The sequence below is a fragment of the Drosophila grimshawi genome, unplaced genomic scaffold (assembly GCF_018153295.1).
Source record: "Drosophila grimshawi isolate 15287-2541.00 unplaced genomic scaffold, ASM1815329v1 contig_848, whole genome shotgun sequence".
Lineage (NCBI taxonomy): Eukaryota > Metazoa > Arthropoda > Insecta > Diptera > Drosophilidae > Drosophila > Drosophila grimshawi.
Genome location: NW_025063692.1, coordinates 19,166,893 through 19,185,472, shown reverse-complemented (window position 1 = coordinate 19,185,472; position 18,580 = coordinate 19,166,893). Strand labels below are relative to the sequence as shown.

Sequence of the window (18,580 nt, the reverse complement as noted above, 5' to 3'; positions counted from 1 at the left end):
GCTGCATTTTCAGCATACGCGAAACCACAATTACATGTTGAATTTTCCCAGAGTCCGACATGCAAACGCCGAAGTCAGCCGCCAAATAGAGATGAGCACGACTTTGATTTGCCTAACAGACGTCAGCAGGTATCTCCGATCCAATCCTGACTTACTAGTTGCTGATCTTATTCTATGAATTATCAGCATGAAGCTGCCATATCTTAACAAATATTATCACAGTCATTAAGTTATTTTATTTTGTTTGACATCGCAATTTTTTTTTAGCAAATACCTATTGGAAAATACCCGATCTCTTCTGTTTTCATTAAGTCTTATTTTTCCTTTAACTGCATTATACTTTTGTTATGTTGAGAAGGGCCTCTAAGCTAGTGTATAGTCAAGTTGAGTCGATGCACTACCACATCCCATTCACTCGTGCGTGTTGGTATCACACAAAGAAAGCATGCCACTTTCCCATCTCTAAGCCCTAATTTATAACGGGCCACCCTCGCGTGCATTTGACCGGCAGTCTGTACACAATTTATCTCTTTCGCGCAGTGAATCGAAATTCATCTATTTGTCTCGCTCATTCGCTCATTCGCTTTTTTACTTTTTGCATAATTAATGTCATCACAGCCGTCCGTTGTTCCGTCTGTCGCACCGTCCTGCCACAATATGAGACCGTAATGACGGCAGCAGCTCCGTACCCTTCTCCCCCCCTATACCCCAACGTATACGACCACCATGACAATTGACGTTGCGGACAGTTGTGCCCCTTTGGGGTCATGTGCATGGCTCAGACGGCTGTTACAATTGATTTTGATTTATTACCCCGGCCAGCAGCTTGGCGTGGCACGACCGTGGCTATCACTACTTTGAAACCCAATCTATGAATACACATTAAGGCGAATGTTAAGTAGCAATTGAACTACTAAAGAGTTGCTCATTATTGTTCTAAACAGAGTCAGTTAGAAGCGCCCAAAACAGTTTGAGAACTCCAAGCGCTCGTCAACTACATATATTAGTAGTGTGTGTAGTTTTCGTCTTCAAATAATTCATTTGTGTTTAATATTTTCACATCAAATATAATAAATACTTTTTTAATTTTCCATATAATTTCCAACTGAGTAGGATGCCTTGCATCGGTCTCGTTGCACTGCAATTGGCTGTGCATTTCCGCACCTGTGCATTGAAGTTGCCCAAAGTGAAATTAATATTAAATATTTAAAGAGTTGTGTGATACGTCACTTAAGGAGGCATTAAGTTAATAGAACTCAAAGGAGGCAGCTACCGATACTACATGCAGATTGCACCTGCCTCGTGCTGAAATTACAACTTAATTATGCAGCTTCCAGGCTTCCAGGAATGTGGATGGCAGCACAACGATGAAAATTAATGAATTGTCTTTAAGAGTGTGAGTTGTGTGCTTAATGTGTGTTTTATCTCTGTGTAATGTGTATCAAATAGAAATGCGTATTTTTTCTATTAAAATGGTTTAAAAGGCCGTCAGCCTTTTCGCTGGACTTAGCTTTAATATGTTCACTGTTAATTTCTGAATGTCTAAGTATTTTTCTTATATTTAATTTAAAGTATACATCTTCCTTATTATTTGATGAAGGCAACCAAATGAAATTATAAATAGTAACATTATAATCACATTTTGTTGTCGTCCTTCGTCTACCATTTTTATAGTTGTAATTGTTCGCGTTGTCAGGTTTGCTCCTTGTTACAATTCCGTTCATTATGCTGGAGGCAAAGTCGCGTTGAAGGTTAACCTCGCCGTACAAGCTGGCGATGCCTTCTTTGCAAATACATATTTTACAGTTTTTGTCCAATAGTAAAGATTACGCTTTTGTCAATTGGGGTAGTACTTATAGCTCTTGAATTTACATTAGGAATGGCCGAATATACTTTGCGGAATACTTTTCTTGAAACTTGTGAGATGATAAGGCCCAAAATTGCATGTACAAGTACGCCGTATAACTTTTAATCAAAGTAGAGCAACTTTCAGCAAAGAACTTTCTTCAGTCACTCACTTTAAATTGTTATATTATTGTTGAAAGCTATAAGTTTGAATATACTCAAGAGCATGATACAGATAAATTTTGTGGCATCTTATTTGAGATATTTTCTGCAACTAATCATATTGAATGGACCTGGTGGATTTTATTCAAGAGAGTGGGTTAAACTCCAACTCACTTACAAGTTGTAAGCAGTTTATGAGTTTTTTTTAGTAACTGTCGGCATGCTTAATGGAACACACTTAAAGATGAGCTTAGCAGCTCAAATACACTTGTTGACAGCACTTGACAAGCATTGGGTGATGATCTGAAGGTACGCTTACATATTCTGATCCTGCTTCGATCTGAGCCAAGCCAGAGTAGAGGCAATGCGACTCACACACATATACATTCACACGCATCCTGTCCGTGAACGGATTGTTCACAGTTGCTGTCAGGAGCTGCTTAAGATAGACAAAGAACGGAAACACGCACACATACACATGACAGTGACAGACAAACATCCTGGCAAAATGGCCAAAATGGCAACAGGCAGCTGCTGAGCGATGACAGACAGAGAAAAAAGAAAAGAACGGCAAGAACGGATTTGAAGTGACAGATTGATGTAGATGCGAGAAATGCCAGGCGATGCGAGGCGACGTCTAGATGCGAAAATGTGAAGATGAATGTAGTGGCAGATAGATGGCTTACAGTGCTGTTGCCACATAGATAGCACCGTTGTGGGAGTAGCGGGTGTCAGGGGTAAATGACTGACATGGACACGGGGCACCAAGCACCGAACACCGAGTACCGAGCACCGAGCACCGAGCACCGAGCACCGAGCATCCACAGAGCATAAATGTCAGGCAATGAAAATGTTTGCCCAGCTAGCCGTGCTTTGTGTCGGAGCCGTTAACAAAATGTTTGGCTCCCATTCCAGTTGGTTGTCCTTGATGTTATACCTTGTTAGCTGTTGTGTTGGTTTTTGGGCCTGCCAAACCCCCCACCCGACCCCTCCTGATTTCCCCTTTAATCTAACCCAAAGCCAAGCGAAGCGTGCTCTACACACAAACACTCCGTTCACTCTCCTTTGCTCCAGAAACGAAAACATATTTTCCATATGAGTGCACAAAGCGTTGCGAGATGCACAACAACAACGATAACAACAACGTCATGGCTTAGTCAAGGCTACATATGCACATATACAAATGTACTAATATATACTCATTCAAATGGGTATCATGACGTTGGGCCAATGTTCGCAACAGATATAAGGAAACATCTCTGACCGCATAGATAGATTATATATACTTGTCTGTCCTTCATCTGTGTGAACTTACCGATTTCAGAGACTGTCAGAGCTTAAATTAATAATTGTGTCTTATTTACTGATTCATTTATTTATTACTTTAATGTTTCTGCAAGATTAATACACACAGTATAAATTAAATAATTTAGAGAGGTATGATCTTCATTTTATTTATCCTTCTGCTCTCTAAATCTATAAATGAAAATCGGGCATGATTCACAGCAGTCTGTGGAATGTTGTATGTATAAGCAATGTCGAATGTATGTGCTTTGTGTGCTTTGTGGAGGGTATATCTTAGTCAGGCAGTTACGTGTTATTGTTAATCCCTTTGCAAATTTTTGGTTTCATTGTTGAAAAAATTTATTAAGCTCAATGCACAAAGGCTTCGTATCGAATGCATAACGCATAGGGTTCAAAAATGGAGCAAATGACAGAAGAGAAACAAGGAGGGAGGAGTCACTTGTGGGTTGAATTCCTTATTCGTCAATCCTTCAGCTGTATTTTGTATTTAAAGCCGCCCATGCTCAAATCTGCAAGTAATTGAATTATAATACTTTATAAAAGCCCTTTCCATATATGATCCACATGGTGTTGATAGCTGGTATACTGGTAAATATTTCCGTCAAATGCTTTTTACATGTCATCCATATGAATATTTTACACGTGACTCAACTGAGAGTCTTAACACTTAAGGGCACATATTGTTCAAAATGGTTTTTGTTACGGGTTCTACTTGTGATCTTCGCAGTATCACTTGTCTATACCATATACTTCTACTAATTATAAAAGAAACGCTAAAAGATAGGCTTCACTGTGACTCGAATGTCACTTGCACGTCACATGCGATCCACAAGGGGATTATTCTTATTTGGTACCCAATTTAAAATGTAGAATATAAAGAGTCAACTCAATGACATTGATTGGCTACTTTGTTTATTTATTTATTTATTTGTTTTATATTGCTGTTTCTGTGAGTGTCCTGCACACTTTATACGCAATGCCAACCATTAATTTCATCAGTGAGCCTAACAACAGCAATTTGCGTTGGCTGAGCAGCCAATAAGTGAGCAACATACCCATGCCAGCAGCTGACAACGGCAACAGCAGCAGCAACAGTTTTTGTGACAGAACTCGTTACTGTCACGGTCTGTTTCCGCTCGAACATGACAAAGGTTGACACTGCGCCTGCATTTATTAAAACAACTGCCAGCTGGACGTGAAGCGTGTAAGCAGAAAAAAAAAAAATGGAAAAGGGAATAAGCCTCGGCTGTTTGCCTCATCGGCATACTTTTTTGAATAACAATCGCCCATATTAAAAGCAGCACTCCCATCAACTACATTCTTGTTGTCCGTCTCTTTCTTTGCAGTTTATTGGCAACAATAATGGTCAGCACAACATTGACGACATTGGCTGCTGGACATACAACTAGTAGCAGTAATCATCATCACCATCATCAGCAGCAGCAGCAGCTGCCGCAGCAGCCACACGGCAGCAACAGCAATAACAGCAGCTACCAACGCCTACAATCATCCGCAACAACAGCAGCAGCAACAGCCGCTCAGCAGCGTAATTATTACGCGCTCAACGGTTTGGAGAACGATTGTGACAGCAGTAATTCCAAGACTAACAGCAACAGTTATCAGCAACAGCAGCAGCCATTGAGCCTATCGCAAGCGGTGCTTTCGCCATCACCACCGCTTAACGATCAGATAAATCTGCTTTTTCCCAAGTGCCGTCCCAAGCAGCAACAGCAGCAGCAGCAGCAACAGCAACAGCAACAGCAGCAGCAACAGCAATATCAACATCAGCAATTCCAGCAAGAGCAGCCGTCGCACAGCAACAACAGCAACAGCAGCCGACAGCATCATGAAGCCATTGATGATGTAAATCTTAATAGTAGCACCATTGTCACAGCACCAACAATTGGTGTTGCAGAGACAACTGGGAACAGCAGCAGCTTATCCACTGCCACGCCCAGCTACTATAAGAGTGTTAACATTATAACACAATCACCGCCGCCGCATTCGGTGTCGTCACATTCCTCGGAATCGCTGTCCTCAGTCACGCCTCGCATATCCACAAATCCCTTTCTGTGCGCACCGCTGTCACCACCAACACCACCATCGCCGCCAGCACACGATTCGCGAGCACTGACCGCAGGTGACGTCGATACGGATATTGACGCCATTGTCTTGACCGAGGACAACGACGACGAGTTGCGGCAGCAGCATCAGGAGCTGGAGCTAATTGAGGAGACGGTGCCACAGACGGCGTATCCAGCATCCTTCTACTATCATACGGGCGAGAACCGGTCACGTGGCCACAGCTATATGGATATGCCGCGCAAACGCAACAGTGCAACATCAGCAGGCAGGCAGCAGCATCATCATCATCATCAGCAGCAGCAGCAGCAGCATCAGCAGCATCAGCATCAGCAGCCTCAGCAACATTACGCGCTTCTGAACGGCAACAGCAACAGCAACACAACCACCAACAATCTTGGCAACGGTAGCCAAAATCCCTTTATCAAGGAGAACTACTGGGAGTCAGCGACACCAAGTGCCAGCACATTGCTCCATTCACCCACAGAGTATCCGGATGAGCAGCAGCAACAACTGCAACATCACCAACATCAACAACACCAACAACAACAGCAGCAGCAGCAGCAACAACAACAACAGCAGCAGCAGCAACAACAACAGCAGCAGCAGCAAGAGCAACAACACATGCACGCTTCAGCGAGACGAGCCTATCATCAACAGCTGGCACCACAACTGTACAGCATAGCACAACGGCATAACCAAGCCCAAGCTCAATCCCTTCAAGCTCCGCATGTGCTGCGCGTGGGTCGCAGTCCTGTGAATCACAACTACTCTTCGCAACAACAGTCGTCGACTGTGGGCAGCGATCCGTGTGCTGAGGGTCTGACACCATTGGCCAGTCATTATCTGTATGGCAGCAAGTCTTCGTCGGATCAGCAAGTGGCTGACTGGGAGCCACGTGATCAGCGCAAGCAGCGGCTGCGCGAAGATCGCGAAAGGGAGCGGGATCTGGAGCGAGGGCGCGACAGAGATCGAGAACGGGAGCACCTGTTGCTAGAACAGCAACAGCAACAACAACAGCAACAGCAACAACAGCAACAACAACAACAGCAACAACAGCAACAACAACAGCACCAACATCAACAACAGCACCAACAGCAACAACAACAACCACAGCAGCAACAACAGCAGCATATGCAGCTGCAGCAGGACGTATATCCGGCAAGCGATAAACTCCTGAGCCACTTATCGGCAGTGCAACAGCAGCGCAAGCGTCACGGCAATGGTGACGATCGAACTCATCGGCTAATTAATAACAGCGTCAATGAGTCATCGACGGGAGGATATGCAGCAGCAGATCCAGCCGAAAGTTGGCAACGTAAGTCGACGAAGAATTTAGATAGAATAGGAAATAAATAATGAGAGACAGTTGCAATTTTCGAGAAGTCTTTGTGTAATGTCAAAGCATTTTCTTGATCGTTCACATGTACAAATACACATAAACTTTTGTGATTTCCATGGTACTCTGAATGAGAGCTTTTTTGTTGCTTTGCACCCACGCAAGAGTTATCCATATTTGATTCGTCGGCACTGATTTGAATTGAGTGGGCATATTAAGTTTGCTACTATTTTTAAGGCTATTCAACACTTAAGACTTATCTCAAGCCTTAAGCTAGTTATGAGCTTTGAATTGTTATTTTTCATAGCCGTGCAAAACTCGTCCACTGCTCGAATGATTATAATGCATTTAAAGCTTGGATAACTAGTTGTTGAAAAATATTGCGATATTCTGGGTCCGGTAATTGTATTGTAATTGTAATTGAAGTGCATTGTAAATATACAATAAGCAAATACAGAACACCAACGACAATTAAAAGCATCAGACTGACCAAGAATCGATCAAACGATCAAACGATAAACATCAATTATAATCGGGCGAATTGCAAAAATTGCAGCTGTTGCAAGCCGATATTATCGATTGGCTAAAAACAATCTTTTGCCTTTTTTTGTAAATGAAAGAAAAATTAGTGTCTATTTAGAGCATTCAAATATATATATATTATTTTCTTTTGGAATTAGCAATTTTGGTCTGCAATTTGTTACAAATTAGATTTGGCTGCACAATCGAGTGTGCGTATATCGATTTGATTGTATCGTTGCTTGCATTGATCGAGTATTCAGTTGTTTGTCCAATTAACTGCGAATGTCAAATTAGCCAGACAGGTAGCTGAGTAAAAGCAATAAGTAATAACCGCAATCCGATTTGGATTCGGTTTCTGGTATACGTATAAAATATAATAAACACACTTTTGCATTTGTACAGATCTGCGTGTGACGACCCAGCCGAATGCTCTGACCGCCGATGAGAACAAGTGCAGTCAACAGCAGCAGACCACTACTGACAAGGGACAATGTCGTTCCCATTTAATGCTGGAGCCGCACACGCGCCGCTTGCTGGACGATGTGGCGCTCTATCGGGAGCACAAGCTGGACACCTGGCAGCTGGAGCGCAACTATACGCTGGCCGTAGAGTCGCGTCATGGCATCATTGGTATGTGACTATTGGTTTAGCTTCTTTATCGAGTTTTCTCATACAATTTAATTACAGAATACGAGGGTTCACCACGGCGCATTGGCGTCGCTGCCAGCAGCAGCAGTCCAGCAGAGGACGAAAGCGAACCACCAGTTGATACAGCAGCAGCAACATCAGGAGTAGTAGCAACAACAGTTGAAGCCTCCGCAAAGATCGCCCTGCCAACATTGGGCTGCAATACGGCTGCGGCAAGCTCGTTGCAAAAGACGGCGGCACGTGCAGCATTTGCCGCACTTGCCCAATGCCAGCAGTCGCAACCACAACAGGCTCCGGCATATCCCGTGCGGCCCGGCTTTCCACAGGTAAATCAGATTTTCTTTTTTTATCCTTTTGATTTTTTTTAATCTTTGTAATGGTGGAGCATTTTACATTTTAATATGTCCTGGTTTCTTATCTGGTGTTACAGATTTTACATTATAAGTTTCCCAATCTATTTAAATGTAATTTTTAACATTTATTTTTATCCTATCCTATTCTATACTAAATATCATCCTTGCCACATTGAGAACTGATTTAATGATTCATTCTGCACTCCACAGCGAATTATTTCGCCACCGCGGGAGCTGCGCAGTGGCTCGCCAACGCAGCAACAGCAGCAGCAACACTACAACAACGGCAGTAACCATAGCAATAACAACAACAATAAGCCGGTCTGCAGCGACAACAATGCGGAGGATACTAGCAATGATGTCTCGGAAATTGGCACCATATCCGATCTGACCACGCCCGAGGCCATCATTACGGCCACGTCAAATGAGTTGACGAACTGTGCGGCTGATACTCCGCCGCCGCCTCCGCCTCCGACAGGAGCAGTAGCAGTAACGTTTGCAACCGCAACAGTTGCAACTACAACAGCAGCAGCAACAACAACGATTGCTGCCAGCTCTTCGACAGTGGGCACGGCCCTAGCTCCAGGCCCATTAAGCCTGCCGACCAAATCCTCGACCTTTGATTACCTCTATGAATTTTCTGAGACGCGCAAAGTGCTGGAGGAGTTCTTCAAGTGTCCATCAAATGACGAACAACCCATCATGGAAAATGGCAGTGACGTTGACAGCATTGTAATTAAACTATTTTATATTCCATGGCATGGTGGAGGCAGTGAGATTTATATAGAGTAAATGTAAAACATATTCCGTATAAGGAATACGTTTATAAAAACTAGGAGAAACTTTCTTGTAGAATTCCTATGATAGACAAACGGTCACACACTTTGGCAGCTCATGCTGATCAAGAATATATATTCTAGAAGAAAATGTTAATTTCTGCCATTTTCACGACAATTAGTTTTACAATTGAAACCAAATTTGAATTTCACTTTACTTTTTTGAGTCTAAGATAAATCCAAATCATTTAAATAAAAAATGTTCCTCCGTAGTTGTATTACATAGTTATTCGTTAGTCAAACTTCTCAGAAAGCATTGCATATGAAATATTTATTGTTTTTTTACAACAAACGGTTCTTAATGGTTCTCAAAAAATGCTTAAAATCACTTAATATTAAAATTAAATTATTTGGACCGTATTTAGATTACCCGTGTAAGCCGCCGCCACCGCCATCTGATGACGTGATCCTTTTGTGTAAATGATACATTTCCATTGCAGGACATACAGTACGAGTTCCACAGCAACCTAGAACGTGGTGAGGTAGAACTAGACGAGGAAGAGGAGGAAGACGAAGACGAAAACGATGAGGTCGACGACGAAGATGAGCCCATCGAGCAGGACTATCGCCAGCAGCAGCTGCTGTTGCAACAGCCACCACCATTGGAGCGTCACGTCTATGGCACTTACACTCAGCCGCAGCAGTTGCAGCTTGAAGCCCAACTGCAGTCACGTCCGGCACAGTTGCCGCGCCATTATAGCGAAAGTCCGCTAATGCGCGACTTTGACTTCTTCTTGGACTCGGCCAGCCGCAGCAGCGGTGAGCGAGATGGCGAACAGGATGGGCTCAATCACAACCAGCTGCTGAGCACAGGCAGCGGCAGCGGATTGGGACAAAGCGTTGGGCAGAGCGTTGGTGGCGCTCTAACAGGCCATAATTATCGCTACTCGCCGGAGACAACCGACTACGATTCCAACTGCGGTGATCTTGACAGTGAGTAGTAGTTGACAATTATATTCCAATTGGGTCCCGTCTAGCTAATATTTTAATCTGTTAATAGGCCTCTCCGGCGAGATGAATGGCGGCGTGTCGACTTCCTGTTCAAATTACGCCAAGTACTATGCCTCAGCTATGCCAGTATTGGAAGATGGCCTCTCCTCGGGGCACACCAGCGACACCGAGAATAATAATAACAACAAAAACCTACAACAGATTGCAGCTCAGCTTGATCCGAGCCAGTTACAGGGATTGAACCAGGGTCAGAGCCAGGGCCAGGGTCAGAGTCAGGGTCAGGGTCAGGGTAGTCTCAGCGCTAGCACCAGCATTGGTGGTGGCATCTCCATGTTAATGGACATGAAACGCATCTCAACCAACAACAGTCTAAACAGCATGCACAATCTGACTGCCTCCACAACGGACAGCAACGGAGTCGGTCACCAGCTCAGCCATACGAGCCCAAGCAATGTCCTGCTAAAGCTTCAACTTCAACAACAACAACAGCAGCAGCAGCCACAACAGCGTGAATTACTTGGACAGAGTCCCAGCAGCAACAGCAACAGCAAAGTGTTCAAAAACATAGATCCAGAGCTGGATTCCCTTTACTCTATCAGTACGTAAAGTCTTATCCAGTTATACGCATCTAAATAAGATTAATTACAATATATTACCCAATCTTTACTGGGTAATTCCTTCGAGCTGAATAAATTTGCTATCGGTCTGAACAGCGATAAAGCATTTGCATCGTTCCGAACAACTTCAGTATTTCCGGAAAGTAGCGAATTGTAATTGCTCATTGCAGCACACTAGTTGCTTCACCGTCACAACACCATATCGATTTGTCAAAGTTTCTGGTGTCAAACGCATTGTTTAAGCTTCATTGATTTTCTATCTCTTTCTTTCTCATTTTCTGGTTATTCTCGTCTGCCTTTACTATTCGTGACTGTGTCTTGACTGTGTCAGATAAAGTATAATGTATACATATTCGTGATGAACATCAGCAGCCGAGTCGATATAGATGTGTCCGTCTGTCTTTCTGTATTAACTTTTCGGTCTTAGAGACTATTAGAGCTAGAGAATGAAAGGTGAAGTCCAATTGTCTTAGGGACTAGTAGAACCAGAAACTTGAAAGTGAACTCAAATAGTCTCAAAGAGATTTGGTATATGGTTGGCTTCTATAATCCTGTAACATTAAAAGGTAAAAGACATCGATTTTTTCATGCGACTAGCCGTTACAGAAGTGAAGTAAGTAACCAAGCTGTCGATGCGATTCAACGTCTGAACATATATATAGACTTGGCCTATTTCATAAAGCATATTTACCATTTCAATCAAACCATGTTAAATATTGTTAAATAACATTTTGCTACTTACTCCGCAGGTGTTTTCCACCGTCCGGACATGGCGCAAATGACCCCGCCGCCGCCAGCGCCGGCACCGCATCGCAAGCCCAACTGTAGCGGCGATGTTGATCTGCTGCAGTCCACTGACCGACAGGCAGGCAGCAAGCACACGCCGATTAGTTCGACGCTGCAGCGCACTTCCCCCACCGCCTGCATTGGCGTCCCAAAGCCGAGGAGCGCTGGCAGCAACTGCAGCAGCAGCAACGGCCTTGTTGGTGGCATGGTGGTAGGCGGTGGTCCACCGCCGCCGCCTATACCCGAGCGCAGCAGCACGCAGCCAATACAGACGCAGCGCTCACCGTCGCCTGTGATGAACTCGCCCGTGTGGCTGTCACGGCATTTGGATGGCGGTGCTGGCAAGGCACTGCTCGAGTCGAGCTCAGACAACCACTCAAAGAACCATAGCGCCGACGAGGAGGATGTGGACACCGACCTCGAGACAGATCGTCTTCTGGGCCATCAGCGTCTCGACGATCAGGGCTACTACGATGAGAACAAAAGTTGGGATCGCAAACCACGCACTTCGCTGCTGTCCAAGATCTCGCCCAAGCAGCAGCAAATGTCCAGCACGAAGACGCGCAACGGTTACAATGCGCTGCTCAGCTCTACGCCCGAACTGCCGCCGCCGCCCATTCCGCCCAAGAGCTCGACGAGCCTGAGTGGCTCAGCAGCTGGCAAGCTACTGGATTTGGTCAGCGGTACTGGAGCCGCACAGAGAAGCCATTCGCGCAGCTCCTCAGAGCACAGCGACAAGTCACCATCAAAAGCGCCCAGCGCCAGTTTGGATATTTGTGGCATGACAGCAGTCACTGCTGCTGACGTGGTCGCTTCCGCTGTGGTGGCAGCTGCCGCTGCTTTGCCCACTCTGGGCACTCCCAACAATGGCGGTGAGGGTTCAGAGGGCTCTGTGCCGGGCGTTAATAAATTGGATGTGGAAAATGAGGGGGGCATCAATGGAATTGTGGGTGTTGCCAGCGGCAATGTGGTTACCAATACCAATGGCACCAGCAATGGCAGCAACAACAACAATAACAACAACAATGATGCCATCGGCAGCAACAACAGCAGCGGCAGCGGGGCAGGCAGCAACAGCAACAGCGGCGAGAAAAAAGTGAAAAAGAGTAAGAGCAAAGAAGGTAAATGCTTTGGGTTTATCCTTCGTTCAATTGTTGCAATTTTAGTGTCATTACTATAATCCCACATAACATATACATTAATTTAAAAAATATATATAGCATAATTTTGTCAGTTGTTGTTATTGTCGCTCCTGTTGCTCCTTATAGACTATTCCCACACGATAATCTCAGTTTATTCAGTTCAGTGCAGTGTCCGTCTGGTTGTCTGTTGATATCCGATAAACCTGGAGGCCCGTCGCTCAGAGAAAGTGCTATATATTACAGTTTAAAAGTAACTGTTGTTACAAAGTCACTAAAGTCACTAATTTTGTAGTCCTATTAGACTAGTCAAAATGTAATGAGTGGGCTAGACTATTAGTATTAGTATTATAAATAATTATTAAATTTGTTTACAAAAATGTTTATTTCGATTTATTTGTTACTTGTAGATTCTAGAAGGTATCTTATAGATCCAAAAAAAAGTGTTGATCTAAAGGAGTGCACTTTTAACTAGCACTGGGTCATTGGGCAGGTTATTCCGAAATTAACCTGGCTAAATAATAAATTGTTTGCCAGCCTTCTGGAAATGGAATGTGGTTCGTTCTAGATGTTGTTGGGAAATATAGATGTAGCGTATGGTAACAAAGAGCAACAGACGCAGCTGCAATGTGAATCTGTTAACCAAAAACAATAAAATGTAAAATCTGGCCTTGGCATGCCGAAGCTGAAATACCCTTACAGGCAGGCATTGCATATATTAAATATATACATATATAAAAGCTATTTTTTGTTTGCCAAGGCACGTAGAAGAGTTTTAATTGCTTTAAAAAATTGCAAACCACAAGGGGAGAACGGGGGTAAAGATATTTATATAAACATCTTAAACATTTTCTCCTTATATATGTATATATTTATATAAATATGATCTCTGTACTCCTGCAGGCGTATACTATTTTAAATGATTTGAAACTGTATGAAATCTTACGTATATGGTTTGCAAAGCAAATCAATAATAGTAAATGTGAACAAATTTGCTAATCGTATCTATATATTTATATATGTACTTATACCAATATGTATTTTCTATATTCTTTCGCATATTTTATTGACAAATTTGCGTTTATTGCATGCCTCGTTCGTTCATTTTACTGTGTCTGTGTGTGTGTAAAATACTTTGTAAGATACATTTTCAATATGTAGCAGTAACTAAGTCAAAAACTAACAGTAACAATATTAAAACAACATCAGTAACACACTGACACACTTACAACAACCACAAACCAACGCAAGTTTGAGGGTAACCATCAATGTATGTAAATGAGTGATTACCAAATTGATTGGATGTATTTATATGTTCATACTGACAAACTATACATGCTGGTATTAAAGTATCCACACTCTAGTACATATGTATGCATGGTGCACCTGGCAGCTTGCAACTGTACACACATAACTTACAGAACAATAACTTATACATACACATACATATACTCAAAATATACGAAAACACTTACAAATTGGTTTTATCATTTGCTCAGTTATTAATCGATTTTCTCTATTTTACAAACAATAAAACCTAATTCGATCAAAAACAAAAAAACAAAAAAAAAACCAGGCGGCGCAGTGCTCATCGAGGGCGTTCTATTCCGGGCTAAATACTTGGGATCCACGCAGCTGGTCTGCGAGGGTCAACCCACCAAATCGACACGCATGATGCAAGCCGAGGAAGCCGTGTCGCGTATCAAGGTGAAGTTGAACAACAATTCCCTTAGCACTCAATTCGTATAGCTTAAAGTACTTAATTGCCTTATGATTTCAAATTGTAGATTGCAATTTAATGAAAAACAAACACAAAAAAAAAAAACATGCATCAAGTATAATTTCACTTATTTAGTTAACATTCAATCAACATCAAATTAAACTCCAATTGAACAACTTTTAGTTGTAATTCAATAATTAATGTTTGCCTTCCCCTCTAGCTAATGTTAATCGCATCTTGGTATCATCACATCAATTCAATTAAAAAACTTTTAATGCAAATTTCAATAGTTTTAAGCAATACTTTTCCATACCATTCCCTTTATACTGTCATACTGTCCGTCTGTGTAAGCACGCGACACTTCTTCAAGTATGAGACTTGAAACTTCGAATGTATATTTGGGGCTAGGATCGATAAACAGCGATTATTGCAAATCGATAGAAACACATATCTTCCCATAATTTTGAAGCTAGAGGCAGGCCACACCCAATTCCGCACCCAAAAATGCCGCAATTTTAGAGTTGGGTCACATCATTTATAAGGTACATTCCTAATTATTTAAAAGTTGAGGCAAGTCCAACCACTGGCTCTCCACCCCCCAAGAAGGTTATTTAAATCATGTTATTAGCTGGTATTACACCGGCATCAAAGTTACGTTTGACTTCAACATTGTGACTTGTGTCTAAAATAGAGCTTTGAAATAGTCTTAAATTACGATAACACAGTTTATTATCATTATAATTTATTTAGCTTACTTTATACTTTAAAAAGAGCTAAGTCAATTGTTAACATAAAATAATTAGAGCTTTTTGGTCAGCAACAATATTGTTTCTCTTTCACTCAAAAATAACTTCATTCTTTATTTAACAAAAGTTATTAGATACTTATTTTAAATACTTGGTTAATTATCTTTTTTGAATTCCCAGCTAGACTCTCACAATCTAGAGCTGCTCGCTACTAGAAACTCGCACATATGTTTTTGACAATGAAGCTCATGCAAATTTTGTTTATATATTTTCATGCATCAACTTGTTGCCATCTACATAAACTCAACAAACGCTCTGCTCCGTTAATCGAATCCACATATCGCCATGATAAAAAAAAAAAAAAAACGAACAAAACACTCAATTGATAAATACAATTTGTATTCCATAGGCCCTGGTAAGTAGAACCTAGAAAATACAATAAATCTAATCCAAAATTGTATCTGATGTATCCCCATTTTTGTTTTTTTTTTTGTTTGGTTGCCTGCAATAAGCTTGAAGTTATCTAAATTAATTATGAACTTAAGCGATTATATATAAGAAATATACTAACTCCCATCATGCTTTTTTGCAGGCACCGGATGGCGATGTGCAGCCAAGCACGGAAGTAGATCTGTTCATATCGACGGAGAAGATAATGGTGCTGAATACCGATCTGAAGGAGATCATGATGGATCATGCGCTGCGCACCATCTCCTATATAGCAGATATCGGTGATCTAGTGGTGTTGATGGCGCGTCGTCGTTTTGTGCCCCAGGACATTGACGATGCCCCCAAACCAAATCGTACGCCAAAGATGATATGTCATGTATTTGAGAGCGATGAGGCTCAGTTTATAGCACAGTCGATAGGCCAGGCCTTTCAGGTGGCTTACATGGAATTCCTGAAGGCCAATGGCATTGAGGATCATCGCTTTGTCAAGGAGATGGACTACCAGGAGGTGCTTAACAGCCAAGAGATATTCGGCGATGAGCTCGAGATCTTTGCGAAGAAGGAACTGCAAAAGGAGGTGGTTGTACCCAAGGCCAAGGGTGAAATACTAGGCGTTGTCATTGTGGAGAGCGGCTGGGGTTCAATGCTGCCAACGGTCGTCATTGCGAATCTCATGAGTTCTGGGGCAGCGGCGCGTTGCGGTCAATTGAACATTGGCGATCAGCTGATAGCCATCAATGGTCTAAGCCTGGTTGGTCTGCCCCTCTCCACCTGTCAGACGTACATCAAGAACACAAAGAACCAGACCGTTGTCAAATTTACAGTTGTGCCCTGTGCCCCCGTCGTCGAGGTCAAGATCAAGAGGCCAGAAACCAAATATCAGCTGGGATTCAGCGTTCAAAATGGCGTGGTGAGTGCGAGTAACTGACCTAATCATCCAATATGAATGAATTGGTGCTGACTTACTGACGAACAGAGTGGTCCACATGCGCGGCTTAAACAGTTAGACCGAAGAATAAGACACGTTTAAAAATAACAAAAATTTGAAGAGAACCAGTTATTCCTGGCAAAAGCATATTTTAATCATACGCCTTTTCAATGTATCTCTTTCAGATCTGCAGTCTGTTGCGTGGCGGTATAGCGGAGCGGGGCGGCGTTCGGGTCGGTCATCGTATCATTGAGATTAATAACCAGAGCGTGGTGGCTGTACCGCACGAGAAGATCGTCAATTTGCTGGCCACATCGGTGGGCGAGGTGACCGTACACAGCTCTCAATTACTAATAAGAATCCAATATCTAATCGTCCCCTTTCTTTTTACAGATACTCATGAAAACGATGCCTACGTCAATGTTCCGCTTGTTAACTGGCCAGGAGAATCCCATTTATATTTAAGCGACAGCTATCGAAAGGCTGGATAGATATAGAAAGAGAGAGGAGCGCATGCATATTAGACAGAATTCTAATGATATAGTATATATATAATTGTATATACATATATATATAAATATATATACATATATATATGTGAATAAATATGCATATGTGTATAGTCTTAGGTTGATATAACGCTGATACTTATATAATGCTTAGACATTGTTCTAATTTAGCTATCGATTGTGTTTTTTTTTTTCTTTTTGTGAGTACAGTAGAATAAAGTTATAACAGATCGGAAAAGAGAGAAAATAAAACAGTATGTGGAAGCTATGACAAATAACAAGCGTAAACCTTTTGTTCCAATACGTAAACTGAAACCAAAAAAACAGAAAATAAATAATAAGAAACAAAATAACAAATCGAAAAAAAAATACAAAAAAAATATGAAATGAAATGAGTTGAAAGAAAATTGCACGCCTTTTTGCAAAGCTTAGTACTAATAGTTAATAATGAGCAGGGAGAGCGCTGCGATTGTTCGGGTAAAAAATACATACATATATATATATATATATAAATATCATATATGCCTTTACATATACATATACCCTTACATACACTTATTAACCTATGTATGTGAAGAATGGGAACATACACTAGCCACTCACCAAAGAGCATATATACACATACAACAGTTATGGACTGAAGCAGGTTTTAGCAAGATGTACCAAGCATTTATTCGAGACTTGAGCTCTTTCAGAGTGTAAAAGCTCAGTTGTATTAATTTTTTTGTTGTTTTTTTTTTTGGCGAGTTTGCAACAATTTATCGATTACAGAATAACACATCATAATACTCCATATACTATAGGGTCGGGCATAGCTGATAGTCCAGATGTTCATGTACCCTCATAAATCTAGTCAAAAAGCTCTATATGACAATACAAGCAGCAATTAGAGTAGATAAAAAAATAGAGGAGAGTCCAGGATACGAAAGTAAATGCTAAGCTATGATTTTCTTGTAAAACAAAAAACTAAATCCATATATATATATATTTATATATATATATATGTAAGTATATATGCTCTGGTTAGTAGTATATCCTTCAAAAACAATGTAAATTGAGACGTGCTCGGTCGAATTTCGCATTATCCAATATAACCTGAGTTAGGCAAATGGCTTGTTTTGTTTATTTTATAACACTTTCGACCTGATTTATCAGCTTCAAGTTTGCTTACTAGAATATCAACTATACAAACACACACAAACACCTAACATTTAACACTTAGACGCTTCTATTTCAACAACCATCTTCGTCCAAACATTGTGCTACTACTCATTATATACGTTGATAGAATGAGAAAATGGAAAACCATAATATATACATATATACTACATATAACTATAGCATTATTATAAAGCCCAGCATACATCTGTATGCATAAGCATATTTACATACATAAAACACTCACACACACATATATACACACGTATGCTATATTTGCATTTTGATGTAAAATAGTCGCTTAAAGAAAAGATAAATAAATAAATTGAAATAAACAGAGTTAATTATGAATTACTTGTAATTAATTCATAGTGTTAAATACAAAAACAACAACAAGAAGTGCTTAACAAATAAAAACAACTTGCATGTGTAATGTTTGTATTTTGGCTTGATCCGGTAGACGGGGCGCCGCTGGCACGCTTAC

General features: G+C 41.5%; 1 protein-coding gene across 1 annotated transcript in view; it reads left to right on the top strand.

Moving 5' to 3' along the window:
* The window catches only part of LOC6564614 (putative mediator of RNA polymerase II transcription subunit 26), a 73,689-nt gene extending 56,696 nt beyond the window's left edge, over positions 1 to 16,993 (top strand). Inside the window, 16 exon segments of the mRNA XM_043216095.1 lie at positions 4,659 to 5,396; positions 5,398 to 5,452; positions 5,494 to 5,687; positions 5,793 to 6,491; positions 6,576 to 6,712; positions 7,658 to 7,885; positions 7,943 to 8,229; positions 8,467 to 8,988; positions 9,533 to 10,025; positions 10,093 to 10,641; positions 11,410 to 12,567; positions 14,162 to 14,292; positions 15,461 to 15,466; positions 15,644 to 16,411; positions 16,615 to 16,755; positions 16,823 to 16,993. Of these exon segments, the coding sequence (XP_043072030.1) occupies positions 4,675 to 5,396; positions 5,398 to 5,452; positions 5,494 to 5,687; positions 5,793 to 6,491; positions 6,576 to 6,712; positions 7,658 to 7,885; positions 7,943 to 8,229; positions 8,467 to 8,988; positions 9,533 to 10,025; positions 10,093 to 10,641; positions 11,410 to 12,567; positions 14,162 to 14,292; positions 15,461 to 15,466; positions 15,644 to 16,411; positions 16,615 to 16,755; positions 16,823 to 16,894 (6,162 nt within the window). The 5' untranslated portion in view covers positions 4,659 to 4,674 and the 3' untranslated portion in view covers positions 16,895 to 16,993.
* Positions 16,994 to 18,580: the final 1,587 nt, after the last annotated feature.